Source organism: Eucalyptus grandis, chromosome 4 (assembly GCF_016545825.1).
Source record: "Eucalyptus grandis isolate ANBG69807.140 chromosome 4, ASM1654582v1, whole genome shotgun sequence".
Classification (NCBI taxonomy): Eukaryota; Viridiplantae; Streptophyta; class Magnoliopsida; order Myrtales; family Myrtaceae; genus Eucalyptus; species Eucalyptus grandis.
The window spans coordinates 15,967,339-15,988,605 of record NC_052615.1 but is presented as its reverse complement, the minus strand read 5'-3'; the positions used below and the strand labels follow the sequence as shown (position 1 = coordinate 15,988,605).

Genomic DNA, 21,267 nt, shown 5'->3' with positions numbered 1-21,267 from the left:
TTACCAATAAAATATGGATTTAAATTATAAGAGCCTTCCAGCACAGCTTAGGGACACTACCTCCGCGACCACTGGACCCTCACCCGCTCATCAAGGAACGCAATTTCTGTGCCTTCTTATCGATGGGAGCATGAACCATACTCCTAACAAAATGGAGGTCGCGAGACGGATCAAGACTACAGACCATGGTGGTCAGAGAGAGAGAGTGGCAGTGAGAGAATGGTGGGGCGATTGTCTGCGGCAGTGGATGGTGGTGGGTAAAGAGATATTAGAGTTAGTGCCATCGGATCTTGCGAAATTAGAAACTGAGATTCTGGATAAAGTTTGAATGACGGGAAATAGAGCCTTTGTACTATGGGACTAGCAAATAGTTGGTTCAACGTGGTTTTAGAAAGAGAGACTCAAGTGGCATCAACATCAGTGGTAACTAGAAATCTTTTTGTGATACACGCCACCCAAAATTTAAAGCAAACTGGTAATATCATTGATTTTATTGCAACGACGACGGCTTTCAAGAAACCAAGCTCTTGGGAAAGGAATAAGCAAAAACGACAAATCCCATGTGTTGCCGTCCTCCACAAACACGCTAATTTCTTTTTATCTTTTGAAAGCCGGGGTTGACAGTGGATGATGTCGGCAGTCACGTAGGCTTGTAGTCCTTCACCATATTTAGCAGTCCATGCTGTGGCCTCACGGTTGAATGGAAAGAGCAAATCCCACTTACTCATCATAAACCACGCGCACACAGCAAGAGAGAGAGAGAGAGAGAGAGAGAGAGAGAGAGAGAGAGAAGGATGCGGATGATACGTTTCCTACTTCCTTTCATGCTCAGCTTTTTCACCATCAAAGCTGCTGAATTCACCCTCACCTTGAACAGCTTGAACGGCCATTACTGCTTAAACTCAAGCACCTTCACCCCCAATAGCACCTATCACGCCAACCTCAATCGCGTTCTCGATGATCTCGTCAGAGACGCGGGCGCCAACCCTGATAACGGGTTCAACTTCACTTCAAGCAAAGCCAGCTCGAGCAACGCCGTCTACGGCAGCTTTATGTGCAGAGGCGATGTCTCCAAGAAAGAGTGTGCGAATTGCGTCAGGAACGCGAGAATTCGAATAACCCAGCTATGCCGGATGACAAAAGTCTCCTTCCTGTGGTACGATCAGTGCATGTTGCGCTACTCCGACATGAATTTTACCAGGAAGGTCGAGCTGGAACCTCGGTTGTTTGGATACAATGAAGAGAACATAGACCAGCCTGATGAATTCATGAAGGTACTGAATGTCACTACGGATCACGCGGCTAGAGAGGCTGCTCGGCATCCTCCTAGGATGTATGGCCATGGTCACGCCAAGTTTAGTCAGGAGAAAACGTTGTACACGTTCGCACAGTGTGTGCCTTACCTTTCCAATAACGATTGTTCGGAGTGCCTTCGCAACGCCACATCTAGCCTCTTAAGCCTCCAAGAGGGGAAAATTGGAGGCCGAGTTTTGCTTCCTAGTTGCTTTGTCAGGTTTGAGATTTACCCGTTTTACTGGAGCAGCTCAAAAGGTAAGGTAGAACCTAATAGTTGATTTTTGAAAAGTTCATCATCATGCTTCTTACTACTTCAAAGATTACAACAGAATTTGTGTTGTCCGCTTAAGCTGTTTCTTTGCTCTTCAAGGAGTTATTAGAGTTTCTCAGCCAGCAAAAGATTTTATTTTTTATTTTTTCAATTCTGTTACAGTTGAAATCTTTGCAGTTGGATTACTCAACACACGTTTCATTTAAGTACGGTCAATTCAACTTTCTGCCACAGCTTTTGAATGGAGTCGGGGCATATCTTGTCTCGTGTGTGTGCTGGAACATGAAGTTGTCATGACTAGAACGAGCCATACTTCCATGTATGTAAATGAAACTATTAACTCCGACAACAAATGCAGGGAAAGTGCACTTTAAGTGGAAAATATATGCTGCAGTCCTTGCCGCAGCCACAGGAGTAGCGCTACTTTTTTACATGATAGTGTGGCATATACTACGAGGAAGAAAAAGAATCCCAAGAAGGGAGAGCAAAAGTGGTATAAAAGAAGATCAGATTGGTAACTCGACGAAATACTGCTATTGCATGCATACAATTTTATCGATTCTGTTTCACCAGAGTCTAAAGATATCTGAATTATTTAACTGCCAGTTAGGAGGCAAATTTCTGGACTCCATTCCCTGCAATTCGATCTGCAAACGATAGAAGCTGCCACAGATAACTTCTCGAACAACAACAAGTTAGGGGAAGGAGGATTTGGTCCGGTTTACAAGGTAATTAAGATGTTCAATCTGATCATTCAGCTTTTGACTTATCAAGAAGATGATGCTTGCTAATTTTGATATATAATCATAATGTAGTATGATATTGTGGTTTACAATGAAGCTTCTCAAAGCTCTGGAGCATTTTTCTCCTCCACGTAAGTTAGATAGGAAAAACTCCAAGATTATGTCCTTCTAATCTCATATTAGTAAGAGTGCAAATATAATAAAAATGAAGCAACAATAAGAGGCATCTGTTTTGGGCAAATTTGGAGTTTTTATGTCTTCTGTTATCAGGGTACACTACCCAATGGTCAAGAAATTGCAGCAAAGCGTCTATCTAGGAGCTCTGGACAAGGAGTCGAAGAATTTAAGACCGAGGTTGAATTAGTAGCCAAGCTTCAGCACAGAAACCTAGTGAGGCTACTGGGATTCTCCATGGAAAGAGATGAAACAATACTAGTCTATGAATACGTGCCCAATGGGAGCCTTGATCGCTTGCTATTTGGTTTGCCTCTCTTTTATCTCCTTTTCACCAAGTTAACACACCATCATTTCAGTCTCAATGATATGTTTCACTCAGAGAAAATGAGAAGCAAATATGAGTCTGGCTAAATGAAAAACCATAGATATTAGTGATAGCAGGACGATGTAATGCAAGCAAAAAACCTGTTGTTATTTTGCTTAGTTTTCTTCATCATTTTGTTTCTACATCGACGAATGCAACTTTAAAGATTGAACATTATTTAATAAGTAGATACGGAAAGCAATGAATCACATCATAATGAGAATATTGATCAAAAGTTGACGAAAGCAACTCGGTGTGATGATCTGGCAAGAGCATTATGCAAATACCAGTTGATGTAACTTACAGATTATTTTGACTAATGTACAGATCCTGAGCTCAGTGGACAATTGGATTGGTCAACACGTTACAAGGTTATGGTAGGGGTGGCGCGTGGATTGCTATACCTTCATGAAGATTCTCGGCTTCGAATTATTCATCGTGATCTCAAAGCCAGCAACATTCTACTAGATGCTGACATGAACCCAAAAATCTCAGATTTTGGTTTGGCCCGAATCTTCGGCAATGATCAGACTCAAGCAAGCACAAATAGGATTGTTGGAACATAGTAAGTTCAACATCTGCTAATCTGTCTTGTTATTAAAAAAGAAGAGTGTGCCATTAGCATTGAACTTGGGGCCTTTGTGCTAATTTGTTCAAGCATTTTATATCCATAGCGAAAATTTCTATCTTATCCTCTCATTTCTATGTCAACACATGGTGCTCAATGCAGTGGCTACATGTCTCCAGAGTATCTGATGTTTGGACACTTCTCAGTAAAATCTGATGTCTTCAGCTACGGTGTGCTAATGCTAGAGATTATCACTGGCAAAAAGAACAGCCAATTCTCCGCATTATACTGCGACGAGGGCCTACTAGGCTATGTGAGTATCTTAATACTGCACTGTTTTGTTGGCTAACGTCACTTTTATTAGAAGTGCAGCAGTAATTCAAACGAAATTAACTAAAATTAACTAATCCTTTAGGTTTGGAAGCACTGGAGCAACAGAACGTCGTCGGAAATAGCGGACCCAGTTTTGAGTAATGCTTACTCAGTGAACGAAGTGATCAGATGCATGCACATTGGCTTGCTCTGTGTGCAAGACGACACGGAAGACCGACCTACCATGGATTCGGTCGTTCTCATGTTAAACAGCGAGTCTATTAACATCCCGGTGCCTCAAAGACCTACATTCTTCTTCTCAAGCAAGAAGAACAAACCGGCACCCTCTGTTCCGAACTCAGATCTATCCACCAGCAAAGTGGACCAGTCTAATAATAAGATAACGTCGTCGTCATCTGCAACTGATAGTGGTTATGCTGAGCCTGTTCCGCGGTAGGCAAGATTCTTAGGCTATCATTTAGATCCACCTATTGTTTAGGATAACTCGTGTGTGTACACTTCACTGTTGTATGAGGATTCATCTTATCTTCATTGCCGTATCTCTGGCTTATTCTTTCTCGTAGGACCAGAACAGGATGCCACATGTGTAAACAACTCCATTAGCTCAGACGAGTTTAGCCATTAGATTGGGATTAGCATTTAGGCTTTACAATATGGCACATTGTGACAAGGACACTGGAGCTTTAATAAGAACATCACCTTTTCATGCTTCAAATTTGGCATATGGTTGGAAAATTGTTCAAGTCGTCCACTCAAACGGGTTCGTTTCTTCTCGGTTGCATATTAGCGTAGTCAAAACTCTGGAAATATATTTTATTTCATGATTTCAAGATGTGCTGTTAAAAAACAGATAAGGTACGGTAAGAACCATGCGTTCAAGATTTAAATGTTCCAACACCATGTCCACAAAATTGATGGCCTCCGGCCCTCCAGAAGCTCAGAACCCTCTCTCCATAACGCTTGATTGATCAGGAGAAAGGGCACGGAGAAAACTTCAAAGAGCCAAAGTAAAATTAAAGCTTTCTCTCCACTCAGAGAAAAAGCAAGAAAAAGGAAAGGCTCTCCTTTGCCAGACCAAAATAAAAAAGGCCACTTGACTTGAGCAGAGTCTCTACATGACAGTATCGGAACGGAATCCAACGAAGACAGGATCCGGTCCCCTCCCCGGCACAAAAGAATCAATTTCTCTTGCAAATTGCAGCATATACACAAGCATTATTGTGGAATAAAGTTGATAAAGCTGATACATCACTCAATCAAGACTCCCCAAAGTATACCATTACGGGTCAAACACGCGCGCTCAAAGTCTCACTTTTTGGGATTCCTGATAACCATGCAATTAAGTGCGCCTTCAAGGAAGCAACACAGTTAAAAGCTTTTCAAGAGCAAGAGTCCACGGACTCGTCTTTGCTTTCCCAACAACAATAGCAATTTCAAAGGCCCCAAACCATTTACTTTCACCATTCTTTTGAACCAGTTTTCCCTTTTCCTCTTCTTTTTATGGGGGAAGAGGAAAAGAGAACAAATACTTGATAAGTCGAATAGCATTTCTAATCTAGAAAGGTCTGATACTTTGGAAAAGTTATGCCCCACTGAAAGACAATTAGATTAACTTGTAAGATATGCCAAAGAAAGTTCTAAAGTGAGGATCAACGAATGTTGATGGTAATTGAGAAAGTAGTATGAAGCTGAAAATCGTGCCGAGTCTCTAGATAGCATAAATGTCTACTTGTGGCGTCACAGGTCACTCTAAATTCTTTCCAAGACCATCAGGACAACATTAGTGGAGACTTCATTGTGCAACAACCAACCGATAAAAATAAGCATTGGCCCCTAGAGATTAAAAACTTAAGACAGCACTAAAGCAAACAGCAGGACGTGCGGACCTACAATCAGGAAGTTTCATACCTGACCGCCGTTCGCCACCAAAGAAAGAATATGTTCCTAACAAGACAATGTGCTAAACAATGCTCCTGTAACTTCTTTTTTTAGGCCAGTAGGGGACAGAGCAGACCCCACCTTGGCATGATCTTTTCCGCATCGGAAGCACGATGTTAAAACATCTGGAATCTTATATCATTAGCAAACTCCATGGAACACCTCTCCTTCAAGACCTACCACGGGCAACAACTTGTCTCCTCCAGATACCTATTGGCACCTGCAAAAGCAGCCAATACAACAAATTAAATATTGGTCAGCTGACACCATCAATAAGCTCTTGATCCTGGTAATACTCAGTATAACCTCAGTAAATTGAAAACTGCAAAAGTATTATCAGCTGATAGGGTCCTTACAGCCGGGAAGCCACCATAATCCCCTGGCTCTTTTATGTCCTTGGTGACACAGCTGTTTGCAGCCAGACGCACCTGCATTTTCAAATGTTATTTGATTGTGACTAAGACTCTTTAAACATGCACAGGCAAAACTCGTTTTCTTGTTTATGTTTCTATAAGAAATAGGATATTGCAATGATTTATTCATGTGTTCCAATATTGAGATATTAAAGTTTACTGCAAATCAACCCAAGCAAAAGTTGCATAGTAAGCAACTCACTGGCAATAACATGGATTTTATGATTGCACCTACATGTAAATGCATATTGTACACAATCCAATTTCAACTCCAACAAATCTCTGTCCTTTTAAGTTTTCAATCAGAATTGGAAGGTAATTTGAACGGGTTAACGGGACCAGAGCTGAGCACAGTTCTTGGTCAAACAAGTTTAACCAACCAGTTACAACCCATTTTTCAACATTGGCCATGACATGAAAAATTTGAAGTTTGCAATGATTGAAATAGTAAAGGATATGGTGTTCAACGAACATCATATGATTCAATCACATTAATGTGATGGCGATTTTTCTGTCATAAGAAAGCTCAAAAGCAAAAAGTACATGCTTAGATCATTACAATGTACATCTTACCACATTGAAGTCATTTAGCAATTTCACTTCATCAGAAAATTCTAACAAGTGGATACCTTTGATGTAATAGAGACGTGATCGCGAACAGCTGCCCTTCCACCTAGAGTCACATAATCTCCGAAACTGAAGCGAGGAAGACATCAAAAGTCAAAAGTTAGACTCTGGAAATTAACAACTCAGCTTCTCCAAAACAAAAAATTAATCAGAATATAAACTTAAATGAGCTGTGACTGGAAAAAAAAAAAATGGAGAAAGGTCGTTCACAAGTTCAGAGATTACAAAATTTGTCAGTGAAAACAACATACGTTACTGAACCAGCAATTCCAACTTGGCCACAGAGTATGCAACTTTTCCCAATAACTGCATTGTGACCAATCTGAAAAGCCACAAAAAGTTCATATCATAAATCAAGCAGTTTAATGGAAACATCGTAGTCAGAAAAAAAAAAAAAAAAAAACCCACCTGAACTAAATTATCTATCTTTGACCAATCGCCAATGACTGTGTCTCTCCAACTGCACATGCATATAGTTCGCATGATCAGTCTTTAAATCTTATACAGGGAAAAAGGATTTTTTTGGAATTGTGATATCTCAATAGTTCATTTGGAGTGTAACAAACCTGCCTCTATCAATACATGTATTTGCACCAATCTCCACATTATCCCCTATCCTAGCATTCAGCATCTGTCAAAGGAAAAGAAGAATAAAAACAGATCACACGTCGTTGTACTAGATGAACCAGCTGGAACAATCCCAAGATTCCAAACAGGAATTGGGCCTTGGTCCTCCAGTTTGCTCATTGAATAGTTATGCAGAAACATAGATTGGACCAAATAACCATGAGTGGACAAGATTAAAAGATATTGTAGGCAAGTAAAATAACTAATCAAACTCATTATAAACTAAAATGCAAGACAAACTTGAGGCTTCTTCAACATGTTTCCAGACTCATCCACAAGAAATCCAAATCCTGTTAACAAAATGACACCAAACTTCAGGGAAGTGGAAAAAATAATGACAAACAGTAACTCTTAAGTCAAGAAGGGAAAGTTGTGTCCACTCACTATGTTAGAAGAAACTTAGGTTGAAATTCTTAGATGCAAGACCTTATTTATGGAATCAAACAAAGGATATCTTAGAAAATTGTTTATAATACCACATAGCAGCCGGCAGCAAGTTTATAAACAGAAGTTTGTAGTAGCATCCATACAAGCCCATGCAAAAGGCACACTATCGTGTCATCACAAAGCAAGCATGTCATGATTACCAACATAAGCCCAGAGATAACAAGATGTATAGAATATTGGTCACGACAAAATGGGACCTTGATTTATAATAAAATAGGCTGGGACACTATCAATGGAAAGTTAAGCATAAACGACAGCCATTTTAATGAGAATTGAAAACACTCAAAATACTGATGAGAAAAGCTAATAAATGAGAAAAATTGTGCAGCCTTACCATCTTGACCAATGCAGGCTCCATTGTGGATTATGCATGATCCACCAACAGTACAGTTACCCAGTGAAACATTGTACCTGTTGAAGATGTGATTATCAAGCAACGCCAATTGATTCTTCACAGTTCCACTAGAAAGATACTATTATACATCATAAAAATAATTCAAACAACATTTCTTCAACATAGTTGACACATATAATGAATGCTTGAGTCATTCAGTTGTTGCTGAGCCTATTCATGGATATAGGTCAAGTATGATAGAGCTAGAATTACTGGCCTTTGACACTGAGCACATTTTTTCCCTCGAACATTTGGCCATTCCAGCCCTATGAAAGCAAAAGGCTGATTCATATTCAAATTTCTCTTTGGAATCAAGAGACAAACAACTTAAAGATCGCTTCGCACAAGAACTTAAATGTTAAAAAGAGAAAAGATATACAGGATCGGTAACAAGACATCTGCAATTTGTGGTAGTATGAAATAATATATGCTCCTTCTCATATACTTGCTTGCAGAATGTGGATGCAATGTACATGGACAAACAAAAGTTGGACAAGTTCAAAGACATAATTGCAAAGAGCCACCTCAAAAACGCGACTAACCATTATGTAGAGCGAAGCAAAGGCATCCATTGCAATACACACAATCCAGACAACATATGAACCTCAACCTTAAGGTCTAGCCAAGCCAAGTATAAATAAAAACACATACAGTCATGCAAATCGGCAAGGAATTGAACCCAGACAGATGCAATATGCAGCCAACCAGTGATCCAATATAGAGAAGGAAGTAAATGCTACCCAATCTTTGTTGACGGGCCAACCGTAACGGCAGGTCCAATAACTGTTCCTGATCCCACATGTACATGTGCACCCAGCACTGCTTTTGGATGTACAACAGCACCCACTTCAATGAGTGCAGTTGGATCAATGCAAGCAGACTCATGGAAAGTTCCACCTCCGTTTGGACATCTCAGAAATTCCTGGTAATTTGTCCCGTTACCACCGTCTAATCTTCATTTAGGGGATTGCAAAAGTAGGTTCAGTGTCTCATCATCCTACATCTGCCAACATACTTCATATTCCACATCAAATGCTAAGGCGCACTTATTATCAGACACAGTACAAGAATAAAAATCATGCTTAATGGCTTTTAATAAGCATTAACATATAAAACGCGCGCTACAGCATTTTTCAGCTTAAATTTTTTAGTAACATAAACAATAAGATCCTACGTGGAAATGATCCCTTCCTCGTATACAATGCGAGTTAACCACTATAAAATGCATCGTTGGCTCACTTAATGCTTTTTGCTTTGCCAAGACATTAGACGACATATCGTCAATCCTCCTCCGGCCATTATCTATCTACCAACTAAAACTTCTTAGAATAAATAAGGCAAACATTAGCTAACATGGGCATTAGAGCTCGAAGCCCAATATCACTTGCCAGCATTCGGATCTTCTTTTCAAATTTATCTACTCAAAGCCGCATTTCGTCGAACAGCTGAGCTGCACGACACTCGACCGAGACAAACCTGGAAGCACTCGCATCCGCCGAACATGTGGACACGCCCCGAACGCTACCCACAGCGAACGCAGCCAAAAGATTCAATTTTTCCGGGCGCTTCGGCTTGGGAAGAAGGTGGGCGACCGAACTTGAAGCACCCAAGGCAGCGAGCTTTCTCAGATGAACCGCCATCGACGCTACGAACAGAGCAAGAGGGTGCAAATGGGTGTCGCCCAATGTAGCGAGTGAACTCTCGTTTGTACGGTCGGGAGGTGGTCAGGCTCGGAGCTGCAGCGGGGGAACGACCCAAGTACTGAACTCCAGCACTGTCGGAACAAGGAGAAGAAAGTTCAAGGAAACTCGCAGGCTTGTCGTGCCAGGGGACAGGGACAGGATCTGTTTCAGTCAACGTGAGAATTTTGGAGGGACATTGAATTTAATTATCTTAAAAATTATGAAAAAATTAACTCCAAAAAAAAAAAAATTCCCAATCCCATAAACATAATAATCTACTAGAATGTTTGCATGGGATCGATTGCACGCATGAGAAAAGTTTATAATAATGCATAGCTTTATTCTTAAAATTTGTATTGAAAGTAGACAGAAAATACATCCAATAAATTATTTCGTATGCCACAAATTTTTATGTTGACTTGAGAAAGTAATAGATTAGACAAAAGAAATTGGATTCATATAGAAATACATATAAGGAAAATTTGTAAAAAAAAAATCTATCTGCCATTATTTTATGTGGATTCTCTTAATGGACCAAATTAATTAATGAAATTTGAAGTAACTTTTTATAAGGAGTACAACCTCCTAGATATATAAATGAAGAAAAAGAAGCGTATGGCATTCTCTAATTCCAAAAGGTTAAAAATTGAAAAATTCGAGGAAATTGTTTAAACAAAAAAAAAAAAAAAGAATCAACTCGGCACATTTTTAGCAAAACCCAAAAGTACTTTTATTCATCCCCAAATGAACAAAGAAAGAACTCAAATTGCGTTACGTATAATTGGAACACCACGAGATCTAGGAGAATTACTTCACATGAAAATCCAATATTAGACAACCCGAGTTGTGTCTCGTGAACTTTTATTTTGTGAGTATTGAGATTGGTGGTAAATTTCATTAAATCTTGTATCTCTTCAAAATTGCAATTGCCACATGAACATTTTCGATTCACTTATACACCTATTATTAATTATGGATGATGAATAGATTGACTTCTTTGAGCATTGAGCATCGAATGAATAGATATTGAACTTTGTAACATGAATTTAACGAGTCTTCAATTTTCATGTAAAAGAAGATAGTTCAACTTTTATCTCTTCAAGTATAACTAATTAGCATGGCTAATTAGTTAGTAAGTTTTGTTGTAGTATGTAAACTTACTAATCATTAGTTCTATAGAGAGTGAAAAGGCAACCACGTGATAAGATTTGGAAAAATAAGCAAATAAGTCTTTCTTTGGTTAGATTGAGTGCTAACAACTAAGCTCATCAAAAGTTAGTTGATAAATGTTACATTGTACAAACTTTTGTACAATGCTTACTTTGGTGCTATAATTTGTTTTCAAATCACTTAATGCTAGGGAACCTAGTGAAAAAAATTATATGCTCTCGCAAAGCTCTGCGTCCTCTCTGCCCGATAGTGGCCTCTTCTCTCGCCGACGGTGAGTTTCCTTCTTTCCTTCCCGGGATAGATCTTTTTTCTTTCCAGACTTGGAATCTGTCTTCGCCATGGATATTGCTACACATTCCCCACCGGATTGATCAATCATTTACTCCTTTCAACCCAAAAAACAACAAAAAATCAATGAACAAATTGCTTCCTCAAACCCTAACTTGTCATAACTCAGATCTATCAGTCAATGATTGTGTAATCTACAGAGCTCCCTTCATTCCCCATAAAACCATCGTCTGAACCAAAACCTGCTCATCTTTGGAACCCCATCTTGTCGTCAATGAAAACCCTCTTCTCTAGAAAGCCTTGCTAAAGCAATGGAGGGCAGCCATGAAAACCAGCTCCGTTTGTTGACCCTCTGTAAACGTATGGGAGATCTCTAGGTTGCGGATGATATTACGGAGTTGAATAATCACATCCCTGAGGTAAACCAAAAGGTTGATGAGCATCTATTATATGGAAAATTGTTCTCGAAACCAAATGCTAACTTTCCAGCATTCTGGGCTACAATGAAAAAGTCTTGGAAGGTAGAAGAAGTCAGATGCGAGGTGATAGAACAGGGTTTCTTTGTTTTCATATTTAAATCGGAGGTAGATAATAAGAGAATACTCCAAACAGGCCCTAGGTCTTTTGCCAGTAATCTGTTAATCTTACAAGAAGGAGACCCTACCGTTCCCGAGCATTGTTATGAATTCAACTCCTGCTCGTTCTGGGTGCATTTGATGGGGCTTCCAAGGGCTACAATGTCGGAGAAGTGTATTAGCATGATTGCTGGAAAAATGGGAGAGGTAGAGGAAGTTAGAATTGATGCTCGGAACAATGATTCTCGAAAGATAGGCAAAGCAAAAGTGAGGCTGAATCTAATGCAGCCCCTTAAAACTGGAACAATCATTCACGTGGGAGATCGCAACTAGTGGATTGACTTCAAATACGAGAGACTCCCACATTATTGCTATTCCTGCGGTTATATAGGCCAATATGCTAACTATTGTCCGACATATCCCTATGAAGAATCTGGACTTCCTCAGGACAAACCAGGCCGCTATGGTTCTTGGTTAAAGGCAGAGGTGAAAACTCTTAGCCCTTGCTGGAATACTTTCTACGGCGACATCGATCTTACCTTAATAGAAGATGAAATGGTTCCCGAAACCCCTGTTATCCCCTCTTGTGATGAATCAAACAGGAAAAGTTCTTGTGATGAGAGTCAAGCCCTTGTGCTTTATCAACCTATGACACAAACAACACCAGAAGAACCGGATTCAGCAGAGCTTATTGCACAAAAGAAAGGGAAAAGGACACAGCAGCCTTCAGATCTTCTAAAGACATATCAAATACAGGATGCAGGTGTAGCGACTTAGGGGGTAGTGAAACTTGGTTCAACGAAACCAATATCCAAAAAATTGAAACAGTTTGCTCCCTATGAGAAGAGGGTTTCACTGACAACCCTAGTGGACCTGGACCAACTTATGGATACACCAATTCAAGTATGGGAAGGTGAATCTGTAGGGGCTTTGGTGGCTAGCCCTAACAAGCCACCAAAGGAGCCATGAAAGTGTTAAGCTGGAACTGTCAAGGTCTAGGCTCTCCCTTGACAGTCCAGCACCTACGAGCCTTAGTGGCTCGTGAGAGAGAGACCTAATCTGGTTTTTCTTATGGAGACAAAGAATCAATACCAGGTGGTGGAAAATATCAAAAAAAGACTAAGATTTACTTATATGTTTGCTATTAACCCTATCGGCATTGCGGGAGGACTAGTACTCTTATGGGATGAGTCGGTGCAAATCTCTATTGAGTATAGCTGCCAAGAGATGATCGAAATTTCATGCACAAATGCTGGAAATGGAATTAAAATGAAGATTTCGATGTTGCACGCGTCAGCAAATTTCCAAGAACGAGTCTCTCTTTGGAACTATCTTCGAGCAAGAAATGGAAACACCTCACAACCTTGGCTATGTATATGAGATTTCAATGAGGTATTATACCATTGGGAGAAGGTGGGTCGAAGATCAGTGGAAATGTTCCGAATGACAGCGTTTCGAGAGTTTGTTGATTCATGCTCGTTAATAGACATTGAAAGTAAGGGGTGTGCATTTACGTGGACAAATAACAGGGAATGCGAGGATTTAGTCAAGAAGAGGCTTGATCGAGCATTTTGCAACCTAGAATGGAGGCTCCTATTTCCTAATGCTGAAGCTTTTGTATATCCAGCAATAGGTTCTGATCATGGTCCACTAATGCTTTGTTTAAATTCAGTTGTACAGAAAAGACAAAATTTGTTCAGATTTGAGCCTTACTGGGTAGATCATCCTGAGTGTGCAGCTGTAGTAGATCAGGCTTGGAAGGCAGTAAATGGGCAGCACCAAAACCTGGTAAGGAAAACAAAGCAAGTAACTCAAGATTTGAGAAATTGGAGCAGGAGATCCTTTAAAAATGCATCCAAACAGATTGATCAGCTCAGAAACTAGCTCATCCAGATAATGAACAGGGCAGACCAGACAAATATGGGAGAGGAATACTATAATTTAACTGAGAAAATTGGCACATTATGGCCCCAAGAAGAAATGTATTGGGGCATTAGATCCAGAATTAATTGGCTGAAGTGGGGTGATCGGAACTCGAAATTCTTCCATGCAACAACCATTCAAAGGCAACAAAGAAATAAAATCAAAATGCTCAAACTTGATGAGAATGTGTGGAGTCGTGAGCCTCGAGTTATCAAACAACACATCACAAGCTACTACAAGAATCTATACCAATCTGTGGGGCATCGATACTATCAGCTAGTCTTAGAGCAATGTCCACGCACGGTAACAGAGGAAATGAATGAGGCGCTCATAAGACCAGTCATAAAGGAAGAAGTGCAGCAGGCTGTTTTTCAGATGGGGGCAACTAAAGCCCTAGGACCAGATGGTTTAAGTGGCCTATTCTATCAAAGTCAGTGGCATATCACTCATGAAGACATATTCCAGCTTGTAAACTCTTTTTTCAGAGAAGGAACCTTTGATCCAGAACTAAACTTAACCCATATTACACTCATCCCCAAGGTGGCAAACCCTGAAAGCATATCAGAATTCAGGCCCATTAGCTTGTGTAATTTCAGCTATAAAGTTATCACAAAAGTCATGGCGAATCGACTCAAACCTTGGCTCCATCTTATTATTCCTCCTGAACAAAGCGCTTTTATTAGCAATCGACAGATACAAGATAACATTTTTATAGTCCAAGAAGTCATCCATCAGCTACGAGTTAGAAAAAGGCGAAGAAAATTCCAAGCTATGCTGAAACTAGATATACATAAAGCATACGATAGAGTAGAGTGAGACTTTCTATGTGATTGCGTGAAGAAGATGGGTTTCAGTGATAGATGGGTGCAGCTGATCAGATTTTGCATCTCCTCAACCCAATTTCGAATCTTAATCAATGGTGAAGCAGGGGAAACCTTTATTCCATCGCGAGGTATATGACAAGGCGATCCGCTCTCACCTTTGATATAGCTAGTATAAGCACCTAGAGGAGGGTGAATAGGTGTAAAAATAATTTCTTGAGATATGAAAACAATACTAAACAGACAACAGAAAGGAAGCTCTCCTTTAGTTAACAAATCGAACTATGATCAAAGTAAAGCAGAGAGTGGGGAAGAGAAAATTGAGCACAAAGTTTATAGTGGTTCGGCTTATTCCAAACCTACGTCCACTCTTCTGCACTGACAGCCGACTGGCTGGATTTCACTATGAACAAAAGAGATGTTACAGCACTGCTTTCCCTTGATTCCACAGTGTAGATATTCTACCACACTTCCTCAATGTATCTCAAAATATAGACTCTCTTTTGTGTACAAGATTTCGCTTAGTAAATGAATTAACTAAGAATTAAAGAGCTTCAGACGTTGGAATTCTTCTACCGTGCACACCTCGAACAACTGGAACGTCTTCTTTTATACTCCTTTGTGCCATCATACCCGTTGGCACTTACCAAATGAATTCTTCCAATCCTCCCGTTGGACAGAATCAATTAGGAAGATTATTCGAGCTATTAAAGGAACATGTCGATAGCCCATCAATCTTGCTCGCCCATACAATCAGGATCTTGGTTTCCATAAGTAGAACCTTTCAAGAATACTTCGTCAATCATCGGATCTTTAATCATTCTTGATTTGAATAAAGGAATCCGTTATGTCATATCCAGCCAAGAGATCTTCTCCGGGGTCGATAAGGCCAAATCCTTAATGAAGCAAGCTGGATAGCCTTTCTTCAACGGATTAGAAACTGTCAATGAGAATAGACTTTGAGTCTTGAGTCCGGTAGTCCGGAGGTCTTCGACTTTAATAGAAGAGTCTGCAAAATTTCAGACTAGATTGATAGAAACGTTTTGTCGCCTTCAAAATATTCCAGAAAGATTTCTCCAACAATCTCCCCTTTTGATGGTGACAAAACTTTTTGCAGATTTGAATAACTTTGACCCGCAAAACATTACTCAAGCGTATATGGATATCTCATAAAGATTAATGGCTTAATGATAACACTAGAATCTGCACCCACAGAAAATAGGTTAGTTTTGCATGAGAGTAAAGCCATTCATAAGATATCAATAGTACTTAATATAAACAGCAAGTCAAATCCAAATCCATGTTCAAGTCAATCCTCATCCGCATACGTACACACAAGTCAAACATCAAACTAAAAATTCAACAAGTTTAAGTTCAAAGATTTCAAATCTCGCATCTCTCCCCCTTTTGTCATCATAAAAAAGTTGAGATGGGAATAGAATGGAGTCAAGTTTGCTTAGAAATGCGAACAAGCTGGAAATCTCCCATGGACTCGGATGATGCCTTCCAGCTTTTTCAATTCTTCCTTCGTTGATCCACCTCTTCACCTTTAGCATTGGCTTGAATCAAGAGTAAGGGCTTGATCTCGATCGTACAATGAAACGGAAGAAGCTTGACCAGCATTCTTCAAGTTCCGAGCTTCGCTTTCCAAAGCATATATCTGACCCCGCAATTCCAAAAGAACATCAATGATTCTGCAAAAATTTGCTGAGTTATCAGTCTGCGTACTGGCTTCGGCACGATCTGATGGAGTAAAGGCAAACGATGGTATATCACAATAATCACGCAGATTTGGCGATGAAGCACCATGTCCCTCCTCAGGAAATTGAGAGGCATGAATGTCTTCTGGATCTGCTAGAGAGTGGCTGACTCCTTCACTGGTAACAGGATATGAGAACATTCCTCTGTTTTCATCATCTCCCCCTGTTTCCATGGCTTCAGGTGGAGAAGAGTTTTCCTCATGCTCTCCCTCCTCTTGATTTTCTCTTTCTTCTTCTTCTTCAAACCTTTCCTCCTCTACTTCTTTTTCTTCAGCTTCTTTCTCCTTTTCTTCCTTCTCCTCTACTTCTCTCTCCTCTGCTTCTGTTTCTTCTTCTTTCTCCTGTCGTTCCATTGATTCAGGAACAGAACGACTCAGCTTCTTTAATGCTATAGCAAAAATTGTGAGGTCATCCTCATCATCTTCATCAGTAATGAGAGCTTTTCTCTTCTTGGATGGAGCAACCATGGGTTCCTTCCATTTCCTTTTCGCTACTGAAGAGACTTGATGAGATTTGTGGGGTTTTCTCCTTAAATTTCTCCAACGCCTTGTCGAGCTCTTTCGACGCATTTTGGACACCATTTTCAGTCCTACCACCATTTTGTCACAAGGTCGAACACGAGAGAATTTGTGGAGGCTGAATATTCAAATGTCCGAATATCTTTGACACAAGACCTCGGATAAGGAAGTTGGCCCTTGTCCTTCACCACTGCTCTATACATGTGAAACAGAATAGTGTGAGGAAGAGAAAACTTTTTCCCACCATTAATGGCGTACATCAGCTTTGCCTCTGAGTTAGAAACATCAGTCTTGGAAGTTGATTTCGGTCTGAGGCAATTGATCACAATCTTGTGAAGCAGAATGTTGAACGCATGCATCCTTGAGTAGGAAATCCTTCCCTCTGTCATTCTGTCTTTAACAAGTTCCAATGTGGCACGAGCTATAGAGACACTGATGGGTTGATATCTCCCTCTCTTAACCCAATAACATCTGCCAACATATCCACATCCACTACAAAGTCCTGATCTCGGACACTGAAAGAGATTCTATTCGCATCCAAGAAACTAAGATTTAAATAGAAATATGCAGTTAATTGAGGGGGGAAGTACATTAATGGTGCCATAAGTTGTGTACGGCGCTCACTTTGATGCCAAAAGTTTCCGTCGGATCACTTAAGTGCCAAAAAATTTGAAAAACGCTCACTTTGGTGCCAACTCCGACGAAATTGGCCGGAAATCCGACGTGGCCTTTTTTATTAATTTTTGACGCCGACGTGGCTCGTCGAGAGCCGAGTCAACATCCAAACACCAAAACGACGCCGTTTGGTGTCTCCCCCAATTCAAAACCCTAATCTCCGGCCGTCGCCGTCCTCGACGATCCTCGCGCTCGGCGGCCACGGCTTCGACCCCGACCTCGACCCCAACCGCGACGATGGCCACCAACGGCAGCGGCTCCGACTCGACCTCAACCCCGACCCCGACGATGGCCACTCGGCGGCCGTAGCCCGACCTCGACCTCGACCCCGACCGCGACGATGGCCACTCGATGGCCGCGGCTCAAACCCCGACCCCGACCCCGACGATGGCCACTGACGGTCGTAGCTTCGACCCCGACCTCGACCCCGACCTCGATGATGGCCACTCGGCGACCGCAGCTTCAACCCCGACGACGGCCACGGCTTCAACCTCGTCGAAACCCTAATTTCTCCCCCATGTGAGCTAAACGGCGTCGTTTCCATGAAGCCATCCACGTAGGACGGCAAAACGACGTCGTTTTCTTAAGGAGGACCGAAACGACGTCATTTAAAGGCTTATCAATTTTTTTTAAAAAAATCATTTTGGCCGGAATCTTTCGCCGGAGGCCGGAATCTTTCGCCGGTGGCACCAAAGTGAGCGTTTTCCTCCGATTTGGCACTTAAGTGATCCGACAGAAACTTTTGGCACCAAAGTGAGCGCCGTACACAACTTTTGGCACCATTAGTGTACTTATAGGCTTCTGTGGTGTCAGAACAGAACTGTTCAAGTTAAAGAAAACTGAACTTTTCCCTCAAATTGACATTCACAGCATCAAGGAAATCAAAATCCACACTCCTAGGGTTTATAACCCCACGCTTCAACAATTTGGAGTATAAATCCTTATGTTCATTCGATTTAAACAACTTTGTTCTTTTTCCTCGAATTTTCGCCGCAACACCCATTTTCGGTTGAAATTGGTTGTACAATCTGTCATCATCATTCCCATCTATCGGATTAAATCCCCCAACACGCGGATCACTTGGGATATTTGCAAGGGTTTTTTCTGCCAACCCCTTAGGAGCAATTTCCAAACTCTCCATTTTTCGTAAAAAGATATACTCATTCCCATATCCCTTGTCCTTAAGAAACTCATCGATGTAGTTCAATGGAGTACCAATGCTCTTTAAAGCACGGTAAAGCTTATAAATAAAAGAGGGCTTTTGAACTCTTACAGGATCTGCGTCTTCAACGATTTCTTCCTCTTGTTGATGAACATCATTCTGTGGACTAGATGGTGGAGAATGACGCCGCCGAGAATGTTGTGGGCTCGCCGCTGACTTGGTGACTCCTCTTCCTCGGTGAGATCAAAATGAGTAGGCCCCTTACTCATTCGCCGTGGTCCCCTGCTTGCGATTCTCGAAGACTTTCTTGAAGACGACATCTTTCTCAGTCTTCGAAAGATTCCTTGCTTGACTTTCCTAAGAAAGATGACAACTTTTTCGAAGATTAAACAAGGGAGGAAGACCGGAATGGAAGATCGATGCTTTTTAGGGTTTTGGAGTTAAGTGAAGAGTAACCGACTGTATATAGCTCAGTCGAAGAGAGGCATACCAAGCGTCGTAATGGAAAGTAAAAGATACCCCTTTTTAAAAATAACCGCCTTTTTAAAAATAGATAACCGCCAATTTTAAAATATTAACTCCTTTTGAAAAAGAAAATTGCACTTTTCACGGAAATTGAAGATAGCATAGATCAATTATAAATACATAAATGATCGTACCTTTCCGAGATTTAATATAAGAGAAAATAAAATAACTTACAGTCAAGAACCATGATTGTCTGAAACTACGAGTCTCTAGACTTTAACTTCTTCAAGCTTCAAGATGTTGAGTCTGGAACGGATGATTTCAAATTGATTTTTCTCCAAAGCCTTCGTAAATATATCCGCTAGTTGGTTCTTTGAGTCAACAAACTAAATCGAAACTTCTCCATTTTGAACATGATCTCTAATGAAGTGATGTCGAATCTCTATATGCTTTGCTCTTGAGTGAAGAATTGGATTTTTGGTAAGATTGATTGCACTGGTGTTGTCACAGTTAATCTCCGTGCATGAATCTTCAATTCCAAAGTCTTTTAGCTGTTGTTTTATCCACAGAATTTGTGAACAACAACTTTCGAGAGCTACATACTCTGCTTCTACTGTAGAAAGAGCTACTGTATTTTGCTTCCTTGAAAAACAAGACACTGTCCTGCTTCCAAGTAACTGATAGGTACCCAAAGTGCTCTTTCTATCAACTCTGCAACCGGCTAGATCTGCGTCTGAATATCCAAGGAGAGTAAAGTCTCCCTTTTTAGGATACCAAAGGCCAATGCTTGAAGTTCAAGCAATGTATTTGATAATACGCTTTGCAGCACTTAGATGAGATTCTTTAGGGTCTGCTTGAAATCTGGCACAAATGCAAACACTAAACAAAATGTCGTCTAGAAGCAAGAAGATAAAGAAGTGAACCGATGATACTCCTGTATAGCTTATGGTCAACTTTCTTTCCTCCTTCATCTTTGTCTATCTTCAAGGAACTTGACATTGGTATATTAGTCTTTTTGCAATTTTTCAGTCCAAACTTTTTGACAAGATCATTAGCATATTTTTCTTGATGAATAAAAGTCCCTTCCTTCAATTGTTTCACTTGAAGTCCAAGAAAGAAGGTTAGTTCACCCATCATGCTCATTTCAAATTCATCCTGCATAGACTTAGAGAATTTCTTGCACAAACTTTCATTAGAGGATCCAAAAATGATATCATCAACATATATTTGAACAAGCAGAAAACTTTTGCTTTCTCTTTTGATAAATAGAGTAGTGTCTACTTTACCTTTTTCAAAGCCATTTTGAATTAAAAACTTACTCAACATGTCGTATCAAGCTCGAGGTGCTTGCTTTAATCCATACAAGGCTTTTTTCAGTCTGAATACTGAGTCTGGCTTCCTTGGGTCTTCAAACCCAGGTGGTTGTTCCACATAGACTTCCTCATGGATAAGTCCATTCAGAAAGCACTTTTGACGTCCATTTGGAATAACTGAAATTCTTATAACAAGAAAAAGCAAGTAATAATCGAATTACTTCTAACCTTGCTACCGGTGCGTAAGTCTCGTCATAGTCTATCCCTTCTTTTTGCGTATATCCCTTGGCCACGAGTCTTGTTTTGTTTCTTACGACTTTACCTTTTTTCGTTCATCTTATTTATGAAAACCCATTTAGCTTCAATAATAGATTTACCTTTTGGTTTAGGAGTCAACTCCCAAACATTATTAATACTGAATTGTCTGAGTTCTTCTTGCATAACTTCAATCCAGCTTTCATCAGATAAAGCTTCTTCTATGCTTTTTTGTTCTATTTCATAAATAAGAGCCACAACACTAGACTCTTCGCGCCTTTTGGATCTTGTGCGAATTCCTTCATTAATGTCACCAATAATGAGGTCTTTGGGATGACCGGACTTATGCTTCCGCATTCGGTTGATTTGTCGTTGATGATCACTTCCTTCATTTGAATCTTCAATAACCATTTGTTGCTAGTCTTTCAGAGTCTGAATTGCTTCTTGAGATTTAGACTTTGT

The 21,267-nt window shown here is 40.4% G+C and overlaps 2 protein-coding genes across 3 annotated transcripts in view; one reads left to right on the top strand and one right to left on the bottom strand.

Moving 5' to 3' along the window:
* The first annotated feature begins 681 nt into the window (after positions 1 to 681).
* LOC104441135 (cysteine-rich receptor-like protein kinase 25) lies at positions 682 to 4,467 on the top strand. The gene is made up of 7 exons (XM_039310611.1): positions 682 to 1,551; positions 1,926 to 2,081; positions 2,174 to 2,295; positions 2,581 to 2,791; positions 3,179 to 3,416; positions 3,582 to 3,732; positions 3,835 to 4,467. The coding sequence occupies exons 1-7, from the start codon at positions 795 to 797 to the stop codon at positions 4,186 to 4,188; spliced, it is 1,989 nt and encodes a 662-aa protein (XP_039166545.1). The 5' UTR covers positions 682 to 794; the 3' UTR covers positions 4,189 to 4,467.
* Positions 4,468 to 5,547: 1,080 nt separating this feature from the next.
* The window catches only part of LOC104441136 (probable UDP-3-O-acylglucosamine N-acyltransferase 2, mitochondrial), a 35,050-nt gene continuing 19,330 nt past the window's right edge, over positions 5,548 to 21,267 (bottom strand). Inside the window, exons 1-10 of one of the 2 annotated variants that reach the window (XM_010054145.3) lie at positions 9,675 to 10,041; positions 8,939 to 9,151; positions 8,139 to 8,215; positions 7,598 to 7,647; positions 7,297 to 7,361; positions 7,139 to 7,190; positions 6,982 to 7,052; positions 6,733 to 6,799; positions 6,047 to 6,118; positions 5,548 to 5,910 (exon numbers count right to left, since the gene is read on the bottom strand). In XM_010054145.3, coding sequence (XP_010052447.2) covers positions 5,860 to 5,910; positions 6,047 to 6,118; positions 6,733 to 6,799; positions 6,982 to 7,052; positions 7,139 to 7,190; positions 7,297 to 7,361; positions 7,598 to 7,647; positions 8,139 to 8,215; positions 8,939 to 9,151; positions 9,675 to 9,838 — 882 coding nt within the window. In that variant the 5' untranslated portion in view covers positions 9,839 to 10,041 and the 3' untranslated portion in view covers positions 5,548 to 5,859. Of the gene's footprint in view, positions 5,911 to 6,046; positions 6,119 to 6,732; positions 6,800 to 6,981; positions 7,053 to 7,138; positions 7,191 to 7,296; positions 7,362 to 7,597; positions 7,648 to 8,138; positions 8,216 to 8,938; positions 9,152 to 9,674; positions 10,042 to 21,267 lie in introns of those variants that run through there. The other variant, XM_039311452.1, reaches the window with a different exon arrangement.

Excerpts from the sequence above, each read along its gene's own strand:
- LOC104441135 (XM_039310611.1), top strand. The coding sequence starts at position 795 with ATGCGGATGATACGTTTCCTACTTCCTTTCATGCTCAGCTTTTTCACC. Across the intron at positions 1,552-1,925 it reads TTACTGGAGCAGCTCAAAAG|GGAAAGTGCACTTTAAGTGG; the intron begins GTAAGGTAGAAC and ends CAACAAATGCAG. Across the intron at positions 2,082-2,173 it reads TATAAAAGAAGATCAGATTG|TTAGGAGGCAAATTTCTGGA; the intron begins GTAACTCGACGA and ends TTTAACTGCCAG.